Below are 12,330 nucleotides of genomic sequence, written 5' to 3'. Positions count from 1 at the left end.
TTCCTGAGGCATGCCATCATATCCTTTTTTTCTCTTCTTGTCTTTCTGTAACTGAGAAGGAAAAGTAGGGGGGACTCTGAACCAGTCATGGCTGTTTCATTGCCAAATAAGGATAGGATGAAAGGTCTAGGATTTCACTGAACACCTCTTGTCCTTTCTTCCCCAAAGGGAAGCGGTGGGAATTGAGGAGCCAGGTGGCAGGGCAGCTTGCATGGTGAGAGCACAATGCTCTGGGGCCAGGAGACTCTTTCCTGTTCTGGGACTGAGGTTTGGTGGATGTATAGCTTCAGGCAACTCATGCCATGCCTGTGAGCCTTAGATTTCTCTCATATGAGGTGATCCAAATAGCACCTTCCAGATGGAGTTGTTGTGATAATTGGATGAGCTAATAATATATGTGAAGGTAATTTTTGAAGTACGAAGTATACATTTAAGTACTAGACATAATACACAAATAAGTAGTATATCTCTTCAAGGTACAATAAAACTTCAGTTTTACTTTAAAAGAGGTGCAGGTGCAGTTTTGTCACCTCTTTCTGAATAATTACTAGATCTTATATTGGTGTGGATTTATACTCATGTAAATTTGTCCATCATGGAACTACCTGCTTTTCCTTTCTTCACATCCATCTCTATTGTCACTTTTTCTCAGGCTTCAAAGATAGAATGAAAGATGAGTAATTGTGTGTGTGTGTGTGTGATTTTAGAATATATTATGAATGTGTTTTTGATGGCAGATTTACATTCCTATTTTTTTGCCTTGGTTAATATAATCAATGTGAATTTATCTAATACATATTCAAACTTACCATGGGAATGTCTACCCAAAAGAAATCTGAGTGGCAAGGGAAAGCACATCTGGGATTGAAATGTGTTCGTGGACACTTCACATGAGTGTCATTGGTCTCAGGCCTCATTCTTGATGTACCCCTAGCACTCCCTGGTTTAAGCCCTTGTTTTTAAAGGGAAGTGGGTTCACAGTTGTGGATTTTTTCAAATATAATTAATTTTTCTGAAAACATTGGTGGATAAACACATTAGCTGAAAACCAAAAAGACTGGGGACAGAGATTTAAGAGGAAACATAATATGTTCATCATATGTACAAGCAGCACCCTCATTTGGTGACTGTCGGCATGGCAAGTCCTTGAAGGATTGTCTTCTGAGCATGTGGCTTAGGGACACTAGGCATTTCTGGACACTATCACAGCCTCAGATGGGGCAAGCACTGGAGAAGGCTGAAGCCCCTCTGTCTGTGACACAGGCCAGAGATTGCCTGAAGTCCTTTGGTCGTGCTTCATGGTGGCTGCCTGATCTAGGCTGGAGTCTTTTCTGTACCCTGTCTTCCCTGCCCTGATATTGTTCAGCTGGCATGCTAGGGCTCTCTTGCTTTTTAAAAAAAATCTGGGTAGGTTGTTGGATCAGGGTATTTGGAGGGGGGATTTGTTTGTTCAATAGTTCTGATTGTTGAATGAGAATAGCTTATGTCTTAAGGAGGAAGAACCATGACTCAGGATCCCAAGAATAGACAGAATTCTCCTCCATCAGAATATCCCACAGGCCTAATGACTTGTTTTTTTATTTTTAAAAAATAGTTGTCCAATTAATTTCTTTCTATTTATAGTAGAGAGAGGGTCTCGCTCTTGCTCAGGCTGGTTTTGAACTCCTGACCTCGAGCAATCCTCCCGCCTCGGCCTCTCAGAGTGCTAGGATTACAGGCGTGAGCCACCGCGCCCGGCCTGGCCTAATGACTTGTAAGAAGTAAATCCATGTGCGTGTGCACGCGTGTGTGTTTATATTTTTTAAGGTAATAAATGTGCAGAAGCACTGAAAGGATTGCAGTTTTGTCACCTCTTTTTGAATAATCCTAGATCTTATATTGGTACGAATTTATACCCATATAAATTTGTCCATCATGGAACTACCTGTTTTTCCTTTCTTCACATCCATCTCTAATGTCCCTTTTTCCCAGCCTTCAAAGATTAATCTAGATGAATGTAAGGAGACGCTTCAGGTCCCATGAGCAGATAGTTAGGACTCTGTTTTCTGATATCAAATTAAGCTGAAAGCTCTTTAGATGTCACTTTCACATTTTGTTTCAAACTTGTATCTGTGATGACCTTCTAAGGTACCACTAGGACTACAAGTGATATGCTCACCAAGTATAATGGTTTGGGTTGAATCCATAAAAATGATTTGGTCTCTACTTATACACATACAATGCCAAATGCACACACACACTTAATGTAATTTAATATAATTAGCCAGAGTAGTTTTGTCTGAAAATTTACTAAGCCCTTGTTTAGTCATTGCTCAGTCCTTCACAGTACAGAAAATATTTTAAAACCATGATTATTTAAGAATAAATAGCATTATTCAGGAGTAACTTCAGTTATTATTTGATGTAATGGAAGTGGTAAGTAGAGTTCCACTTTTTAAAGACTTTTAATGTGTTTCTTATGATCACTGTCAAAAATCACAATGTAATTCCTGGTTTGTTTGTTTTACTTAGAGACACTTTTTCAGAAATCTTGGATCTATTCTGGCTTATGCCTTCTTGGGGACTGCTGTTTCCTGTTTCATTATTGGGTAAGCGAATCTTTGTTATGTGACCAAATTTACACACTTTCCAAAGGGATGAGATCCATAGGGATCCACAGAGTCCAGTATTTTGATGTTTGTGATGATGGCAGTTAGAATCTGAAGCTACACTCTCCAGTTGGTAGCTATTAGCCACATGTGGCTATTTAAATTAACTAAAATGAAATAAAATTATACCCAGTACCCAGATTTTGGTTTCTATTATCATTCTTTGATAAAAAAGAATCAGAACTCCTTTCAGATATGGTTAATTCTAGGCTGAGGCAGGAGATATACAAGATGAAAATGGAGCATTTTGCAATGCCAGAAAGTAAGAGAGTGCTCAAAAGACAAGAAGACAAAAGAATGTGTAGTATGTCACAGGGACACTGGAGTATGTCACAGAGACACAAGAGTCAACCTGAAAGCCCCTGTAAATGGCCAAAGTCCCCCTAATTGCTGAAGAACAATAAAATAAATAATATAGTATTAGATTATCACCCAAATTATAAAATATACTGGAGTCTATACAGATATAAATAAATGATTGGATAAATAAATAAATTGGTGAGAAAAGACAGGTTTTCTGTGCTTAAGAATTCCAAATACTTTATGTACATACATCTCCCTTAAGTAGGTGGAGCTTAGTCCCTCCTCTCACCCTCACCCCCACTCTTGAGTGTAGGCTGTGCATCGTGAATTCCTTCCAAAGAGTACAGCACAGAGAGGAAGAAAAAAAGAGTAGTTTTACAGTGAAGAAACCTGGCAAACACTACCCTAGCCAGGTGATCAAGGTCAACACCAACAGTGGTAGGTCATGTTGATAGTATGCACCCTTGTTATTTGTGATGAGAAGGGCATTTTATATCTCTGGTCTTTTACCCAAAAACATTACCTCAGTCTAACTATGAGAAACAAACAAGTCCAAGTTGAGGCACATTCTACAAAATATCTGACCAGTACTCCTCAGATATGCCATGTCATCAAAAATGAGCAAAGTCTAAGAAACTGTCACAGCCAAGAGGAGACTAAAGAGATTTGAGGACTAAACATCATGTGGCATCCTGGATGGGACCCTGGAACAGAAAAAAGTATTAAGTAAAAACTAAGAAAATCTGAATAAAGTAAGGATTTTCATTAATTTTTTAAACATTAGCTGGAAACCTAGAAAGAAAAGCAGGGGATTTTTATGCATCAAACAAGGAAGGGCTTGGACTTTGTCCTTTAAGAGTTGACAGATCATTGAAGAGTGATAGCTTACATAACTGGCATTGGTGATGATGGGAGGCAAAATGGGGAAAAGGCTGCCAGAGAGAGAAGTCTATTGCCCAGGTCTAAGACTGGTGGAAGGAAATGGAGAGGAAGGTCTAGTTCCAGGAAGTGTTTAAAAGGTAGATGAGACACCTTTGATACACAGCAAAGGACAAATCAAATGTGTATCACACACTTGCTGTGAACTGAAATCGAACTTGTTAAATGTCCAGAACAGTGTCTGGCACACAGTAGGTAAGTGTTAAGTCATAGCTGTTTCTTCTCAAAAGGATTCCATTCTGAAAATAGTTGTTTTGCTCCTAGCTTAGCCAACCCACTATTTTAGGCATTCAAGACACAAAAGTGGGCAATGACATAGTTCTTGATTCACATCAAGAATCTCATTATTAGAGGATTTGCTGTAGATACAATGAGTCAAGTCTGTGGTTATTTTTATTCTTCTAACCCCAGAAGCTGCTGCTATCCCTGCTGCCACCACACACACATGTGCACACATATACACACCCACTCATAAAGCACGTACTAGACCTTTTAACATTCCGCACTCCTACCAATTTGTAAGCTCTCCTATAGGAAATGTGCTCCAGCCAAGCTGAAAAATTTAACTTGGTGGTCCCTCTTGGACCATGTTGTGTTCTATATGGTATAAGGAGAGCTGCTGCTGACGTGCCTTGCCCATGCAAAGAGTAAGAGGCCAGATATGTTGATGGGTATGCTGATGTTCTAATAGGACATATACAGAAGTTTGTCTCTTTTCCCTTCTTTGAAATAATCCTTGGCAGAGAAGGAAGTAATAAGCTGATACCTTGGATCTTTGTGACCAACCCTTTTTTTTCTCTCCAGCTTCATCCAGTCTACCCATTTCTGTAAGTTTAAATGCTTTATCTTAGAATCCTGTGAATTTTGTAGCAATCTATTATACATTATGCCAGGTTCTATCACTTCCTTTGCCCTCTATGACCCAGTTGCTTAAGATGCCTTAACTTTGTTGCTAGTTGAAGACCATACTTCATTGTTGCTATACTTGTTAGCACAACTTTTAAAAATGAACTGTTTAGGCCAGGCGTGGTGGCTCATGCCAATAATCCTTGCATTCTGGGAGGCCAAGGCGGGAGGATCACTCGAGGTCAGGAGTTCGAGACCAGCCCAAGCAAGAGCAAGACCCCTTCTCTACTAAAAATAGAAAGAAATTATCTGGACAACTAAAAATATATAGAAAAAATTAGCCGGGCATGGTGGCGCAATGCCTGTAGTCCCAGCTACTTGGGAGGCTGGGGCAGAAGGATTGCTTGAGTCCAGGAGTTTGAGGTTGCTGTGAGCTAGGCTGATGCCACGGCACCCTAGCCTGGGCAACAGAGAGAGAGACTCTTTCTAAAATAAAATAAAATAAAATATAAAAATGAAATGTTCAGATGCTTCAGCAAGATAACATTAACTGCAAACCATTACTTAGTGCCAAAGTTCTATTTGCCCATGTTCCTGGCTAAGTGTCCAACCATAGAGCTACCTGTTATTTCTATACGTTTCCCTGTAAGTACAGTATTCTAGTACCACTTTGCTTGCATGTTTGCTAGGTTACTAACTTTTTTCCCCTCCTAACATAGTTTACCTTACCTTCTTACAGAAATCTCATGTATGGTGTGGTGAAGCTCATGAAGATTGTGGGACAGCTCTCAGATAAATTTTACTACACGGATTGTCTCTTTTTTGGAGCAATCATCTCTGCCACTGACCCAGGTATTTGCATACTTGGCCTTATCATTATGATATTTCATTATTTAAATCTTAAAAATTTCAGAGCAATTGTTGATATTTGTTGCAGTAAGTAGGGAGATAGTATTAACATGGAATGGTAGAAGAAGTGACCAGTAGGTGGGTCTAACATGCTTAGATGGCTTTTCCAAGAAGGGCATGCATTTCTATTTTTATTGTTATTATTTTATTGTGGTAAAAATGCTTGAGATAAAATTTACCATCTTAACCATTTCTAGGTGTTCAGTACTGTTAAGTATATTCACATCGCTGTGCAACCAATCCTCAGAACTTTTTTATCTTGCAAAACTGAAACTCTGTACCCATTAAACAACAACTTCTCAGTTCCCCCTCCCCCTTGACCCTGGCAACCACCATTCTACTTCTCTGTCTCTATGAACATAAGTACTGTGGACTTCCACTCATATAAGTGGAATATATAGTATTTGTACTTTTGTGACTGGTGTATTTCATTTAGCATAATGTCCAAAAGGTGCATCCAAGTCGTAGCATTTGTTATAATTTCCTTCCTTTTAAGGCTGAATAATATTCCACAAATGTGTATACCACATTTTGTTTCTCTGTTTATCTGTAAATGGGCACTTGGATTGCTTCCACCTATATTTTCCATTTGCCTTTCATTTTAGAATGTCTAATTTGGTCATAATTTTTATACTTAGACTGCCTTTTTTCTCAATGTGCTTTTGCCTTCTTTTAGGAAACATGTCATTTGATTTAAATAATACCTTTTCTTAGTGGAAATACTTATAGGTACCTGTAGTGAATGTAATTTAATTTATAAACTCCTTTTGTGCAATGTTCCTACATGAATGCGTACTGTGACATGGTTTTCTATTCATAAATCTCTTGCTGTGTGATTTTCAAGTGTTAGTTGAACCAGTTCTTACAAGTGAATTATTACATACCCCTCCATGCTCACAGCTCAAAAACAAACAAACGAAAAAAGCTCTCCTTTCTAAATTATAACCTATAATTAAGTCTGTTTGTATAAAGTAGTTACAGCTATTCCTTTCTCTAATGTCAACTATTGAGAGTACATCTTAGGGAAAGAAGTTATGGAGAATGAGCTGGTCCTCATGGAAAGGTCTTCTCAATGTTTATGATGCCCTTTAACATTCTGAACAGTAATAACCTTAAAGATACTAAGATTCCCCACTTAACCATGCTCTCTCAGGGTATTCTAGATCAATGCCATCCCTGGATTGTTCTGTGAAGATAGAAATGCTTTATAATCTGCCCAGTCCATTGTGATAGCCAGTAGCCACATGTGGCTATTGAGCAGTTGAAATGTGGTATAGTGCAACTGAGGAACTTAATTTCAAATTTTATTTAATGTTAAATAATTTAAATTTAAATAGTGACATGTGGCTAGTGGCTACCACATTGGACAGCATAGTTCTAGACAGTTGTGTGGTTCTGAAGAATCTCAATGTTCCAAAAAACGTTGACCTCTCTTAACCCCATATTTTATTATAAACACCTTAAGTAAATTAGTATCAAAGACTTGGCTGGTTGAGGTACCCTGGTTTGTGAAAAGAAGGTGGGATGTGGAGTCATGAGCCCGGGGTTGAGTTCTAGCCCTGCCAGTCACTGATCAAGTGGCTTGGGCACACTTTATCCTCTCCCATCAGTTTCCTCATTAGTAAAGTAGGAATAATGATACCCATTTCCTAGAGCTATTGTGAAGATTAAATGAAAATAATACATGTAAAGCATAGAGCATAGGACCCGAAAATGATGTTGGTCTCAGCTGAAGCAGAGATTTCTCAATCTGATTCATGTTTTTTAAAAAATAAAATAACAGATCATCGCTTAACCCATGAATGTTTCCAAAGAGCACTCTGAAAAAGCAGCTTTATTATTTTAGTACTATGCTGTCTATGACTGTCTCCAGATATATGTCTATTGAGAAATAGATTCTTCATAAGTCTGAGAAAGTTGTTTAGTCTGTCTGAAATATATTACTAACTATACTCATCTATAACTTTATTACAATTTTCTTTCTAGTACAACCACCAACTAAAGGGAGGTTAATATAACATAAAGATTCCTGATATTGGCCAGATACTGTGGCTCATATATAATCCCAGTACTATATATAGGAGGCCAAGGCAGGAGGATTGCTTGAGGCCAGGAGTTCAAGACCAGTGTGGGCAACATAGCAAGACCCCATCTCTAAAAAAAATTTTTTTTTAATTAGCTGGGTGTGGTGGTGCACAACTGTAGTCCCAGCTACTCAGGAGGCTGAGGCAGGAGGATCACTTGAGCCCAGGAGTTTGAGGCTGCAGTGAATTATGACTATGTCACTGCATTCCAGCCCTGGTGACAGATTGAGACCCTGTATCTAAAAAAAATAGTAATAAAGAAACAATTACTAATATTGTTTTCTTAGTTATTAGTGTTAGTTCATTTAATTGGATACAAAGGCTTACTTTTCCAGATTATCTTTGTAAATGTTTACTTGCCTTTAATGTGTCTATGCTATGGTAGAAAATAATGGAAGGCATTACCACATTACACCATTTTTATTTGCCCTGTGAAGATTGACACAGTAAGGGTTTTATATAAATGAAAGTTCTAGAAAATTCACAGTTTAAACATGTTAAACATCAGGACATTAACTTTAACTGCTTTTTTAATGGAAATCTTCCTGAAATGGAGAATGTTTTTGTAAATTAGAAGTGCTTTACCAGACTCCTAAAAATCTGTTGTTTGAAAACTTGGGTCCTAAAAGAGAAACTTAAGTGCAGAGTTAGAGGGGATCACAAGATCAGATTGACTTCTAGAGCCTGATGCATCAAACAAAAATGCTAGTATTGGGATACGGAGTGGTATGGACTAATATGAAAGAATAAGTGATCCATATCTCTGATAGCTGCACTTGGCTCAACAGACCAATCTTTGGTTTTCTGGTTGAAGGTGACACAGAATGTGTAGGGTGATGTGGGCTGCTCTGTGACAGGGATCCCTCTCCATTCTGTGGTTTGTCATGGGTGCCAGGTACCATCTTTGTGGGCTGTTGCTTTAGATGGATACACAATTAAGGAAAGAAAACTTAAGTTTCCACCCCATAGTGCCTTCCTAAGCAGCGACCCAAGAACACAAGTGCTGTTCCTTCCTATGAACTATTATGAAGTGATTTTTCCCAATTTTAATTCTCTCACTTTTATACCTCTTGAATCAGTCATGTTTCAAAAATCTGGGATCTGTATTGTCTAAGACTCATCCTCTAGTTGCATTACCCAGGTTGGTCAATCTTTTTTTTTTCTTTTTGAGAGACAGGATCTCACTCTGTAGAACCCAGGCTGGAGAACAGTGGCACTATCATAGCTCATGGTAGTCTGGAACATCTGAGCTCTAGCAGTCCTCCTGCCTCAGCCTCCCAAGTAGCTGGGATTGCAGGTACATGTCACCACGCCTGGCTAATTAAAAAAAAATTGTAGAGTTGGGGTCTTGCTGTGTTGCCCAGGCTGGTCTCGAACTCCTGAGCTTAAGCCATCCTCCCACCTCAGCCTCCCAAACAGCTGGGATTATAGGCGTGAGCCATTGCACCCAATCATGGACTGGTCAATCTTTTGCTCATCCTTTGAGACTTGGTTCACATATGCCACCTCCCCAGTCATTCTTCCTAGACTCTTTCATTATCTGCTCCCTCAGCTCTTCAAGTCTATTGTGTACATAATAATACATGCTGCCACATGGAAGTAAAACTCAATGGAAATCAAGCAGGTGGGACAGGGAGAGGAAGGGATGGGTAAATTGACACCTCACGGGTACAGTACACACATTCTGGGTGAAAGGCACACCTATAACTCTGCCTCAAACTGTACAAAAGCAAATTATGTAACCAAAACATGTGTACCCCATAATATTCTGAAATTAAAAAAAGAAAAACAATACTTGCTGCTTTGTACTAAGTGCTGACAAGTGCCAAGTGCTCTTTAGTACACAGATGACATGTTCAAGGAAAGTTAGTTGAATGAACAAATTCAGGTTCTTGATTTTTCCTTCCTCCTATTATTACCATTCTTTGATTTTTCCCACTGCGTACACCAGTGGCCTTCAGTTGGTTAATTGTGATTTCTCAGTCTGCATCCAGTTGGAAACAGCTGTTGTGACCCTGTTCTCTCTGATTTCAAGGGTCCTGCTGTGTGTATGTGTCAGAGGTGCAGTCTGTTTAATCTGTCCCTTTAGAAGCCACGTACCCAGTCCCAATCTGTCATTCCTCCTCGTGGTCAGGCACAGACTTGCTCAGGAGGGGCCCAGCAGAGTTCCTGACCTTTTTTATGAGGTGTTGGGCAGAGAGAATGAGAAGTTGAAATTCAGACCAGAGCTGTGTAAGTGTTCGTTGTTATTAGTGTTATTTATGCTTTTATTGTCATGAATAAATGAGTTAACTATGTATCACTTTTGCCATTGGTAAATACTATAGTATTTCAGGAATACCATGTTTAAAAGTCAGAAGGGCTTTGGGAAGTCACGTAGCCCAGACCCTCAATTTACTAAATCCTTAGACTTTGCTGTGTGCTGAGCTCTCCTAGCCAGCTGGTGGCTATGTTGGATTCTTCTGCTTGCCCTGCAGATTGACTCACCACTGTGCTCCACCCTCCTCTCAGCCCCAGGAGGCTGACTTGTAAGGAATATGCCAGAGGTTCCTTTGCCTTCTGGTTTCTCATTGGATTTGTCCACAGGAGAGTACCAGTGGAAGGCTGGTGGGGGAGGACAGAGCTGCAGGGGCCCAGCAGGCTGGCTGTGTCCCTTGAGCAGAGGCCATGGCTCCTATCAGGTACCTTTCCATGCAGCTCTAGGTTCTCCTTCCCCTGGAGTCTTCAGGCCTAGCGATGGCACACAAGCGCCCCAATTCCAGCCTCAAGTACTGCCTTCTCCCTTGTGGTTTCCCTGTCCTCTGCCCACACTTTTATAAATAACCTCTCCATTAAACTCTCCTCAAATTGCTCAATTTGAGGGTACTGTGCATTTCCTGCCAGGACCCCTACTGATAAGGTCCTAGGCCCAGGGCTCCTGCCAAGCCTGGGCTCTGTTCATCAAGATCAGCCTCTATCAGTCTTGAGTCCCTGAGGTACTGTGATGCGAATGGAGGCTTTCTATGCTAACCCATGGCAGACACATTATATGAGTGAGGAATAAAACTTCTCTTCTGCCTAACTACTAGGATTTGGGGAATTTAAATACTGTAGCATAAAGCAGCCCATCATATGAGCACAGTCTATTTTCTCACCTCTAAATTGGGGAAAATGATAATACCACCCACCTTTTATAGGGGTTGATGAGAACTAAATGAGATTGTGAAATGTTTAGCATAGTGCCTGCTTCAAGGTAAGGCCTCAATAATTGTCGTTATTATCATTGTTAATTTTTCTTCAACATTGGGTTAAAAACAAGACTGTCATATCAGGGTAAGCTTCTGGAGTAAAAGTGTTATGTAAGGAGCCACAAATATTGTTTGTTTAATAAATAATCCAGAAAATAACCTTTTAAAGCCTAATTCTAATTTTAACAAAATTAAAACTAAAAAAAAAAAAAACCTTATTTTAAGCCTAAAGATCTTTCCTATTGTGTAACCTGTTAAGCTGTATTTAAGGGTGAAGGGAAAAGGTTGACTTTGCATCTTGTGTTAGCATCTGTATTATAAAGATGACATGTCCTTTAAGAACTACAGCCGATGGGCATGTACCTTATTGATGTGTGGTTAGTGTCTGAATGCATAAAGTAATGATTTTAGCCCCTTGATTTATAATAACCTGGAGCAGCCTCATCATATAGGAGACAGTTTTCAAATCCAAATTATTTTTTTTTCTTACTTTCAATAAATGAATTAAACTTTTGAAATGGAAGGCATAATAGAGGCAATGTCATTCTCAAAACTCCCTTAATCTTTAACAAAATTAGAGAAAGGAGGATAGCAAAAGAAAAAACAGAGACAAAACTAGCTGACCTGCTGGGCACTGTGCTGTGCGCCTACAGTCCTAGCTACACAGGAGGCTGAGGTAGAAGAATTGCTTGAGGCCAGGAGTTCAAGGCCAGCCTGGGTAACATAGTGAGACCCTGTCTCTAAAAAACAAAAGAAGGAAAACTAGATGACAGAGCATCCTATCACCCAGCAGCAGCTGGGAGACTTGGGAACAGGAATAGCAGCTATACGGGGGAAAGGGGGCTGCTGACCATTTTGACCATCAGGGAACCCAGAAATTTTCCAGAACTATTTATGCTCAAAAGAAGGACTCCCCATTGGGAGTAAAGAACTTTGTGGGAACATCTGATAGCATTCCAAACTGAGAGAGGGCTTTAGAGGCTCTAATTTGTGGATGAGTGCAAGGACACTGAAGGAGGTTAGAGGATGTGGGAATGACCTGAGTCTTCAAGGTGCTCAGAAATACCCAGCGCGGATCTCTCTAGAAGGACAGAGTCACTCCCCAAAGACAAACTGCTAGAACCACAAACGCTGATCGACAGGGTATGAAAGGAAGAAAGCTCAGCTACTAAAGGAGGAGAGGGCTAGAGGCAGTGGATCTCAGAAAGTATTGGGGAGGTGGCTATACCCAGAGGCCGTATTTTTAGTAGTTCAATGTAAAACCAGAAGAGGGAGCCCTGGAGCCATGAAAGGAGAACAGCTCTTCTGGGCCCACTTCTGCCCCTACCCACCACACTTAAATATGAACGACAGAAACGAATTGAGGTTGAACTT

The 12,330-nt window shown here is 39.9% G+C and overlaps 1 protein-coding gene across 2 annotated transcripts in view; it reads left to right on the top strand.

Annotated features, from left to right (window-relative positions):
- The window catches only part of SLC9A7 (solute carrier family 9 member A7), a 176,898-nt gene that overhangs the window by 106,202 nt on the left and 58,366 nt on the right, over nt 1-12,330 (top strand). For both annotated transcript variants that reach the window (XM_012749714.3, XM_012749715.3), the window contains exons 4-5: nt 2,512-2,588; nt 5,476-5,588. In XM_012749714.3, coding sequence (XP_012605168.1) covers nt 2,512-2,588; nt 5,476-5,588 — 190 coding nt within the window. The remainder of the gene's footprint in view (nt 1-2,511; nt 2,589-5,475; nt 5,589-12,330) is intronic.

The sequence above is a fragment of the Microcebus murinus genome, chromosome X (genome assembly GCF_040939455.1).
Source record: "Microcebus murinus isolate Inina chromosome X, M.murinus_Inina_mat1.0, whole genome shotgun sequence".
Taxonomy (NCBI): domain Eukaryota; kingdom Metazoa; phylum Chordata; class Mammalia; order Primates; family Cheirogaleidae; genus Microcebus; species Microcebus murinus.
Note: the sequence above shows the minus strand (reverse complement) of the source record. Positions and strands in the feature narration are given on the sequence as shown.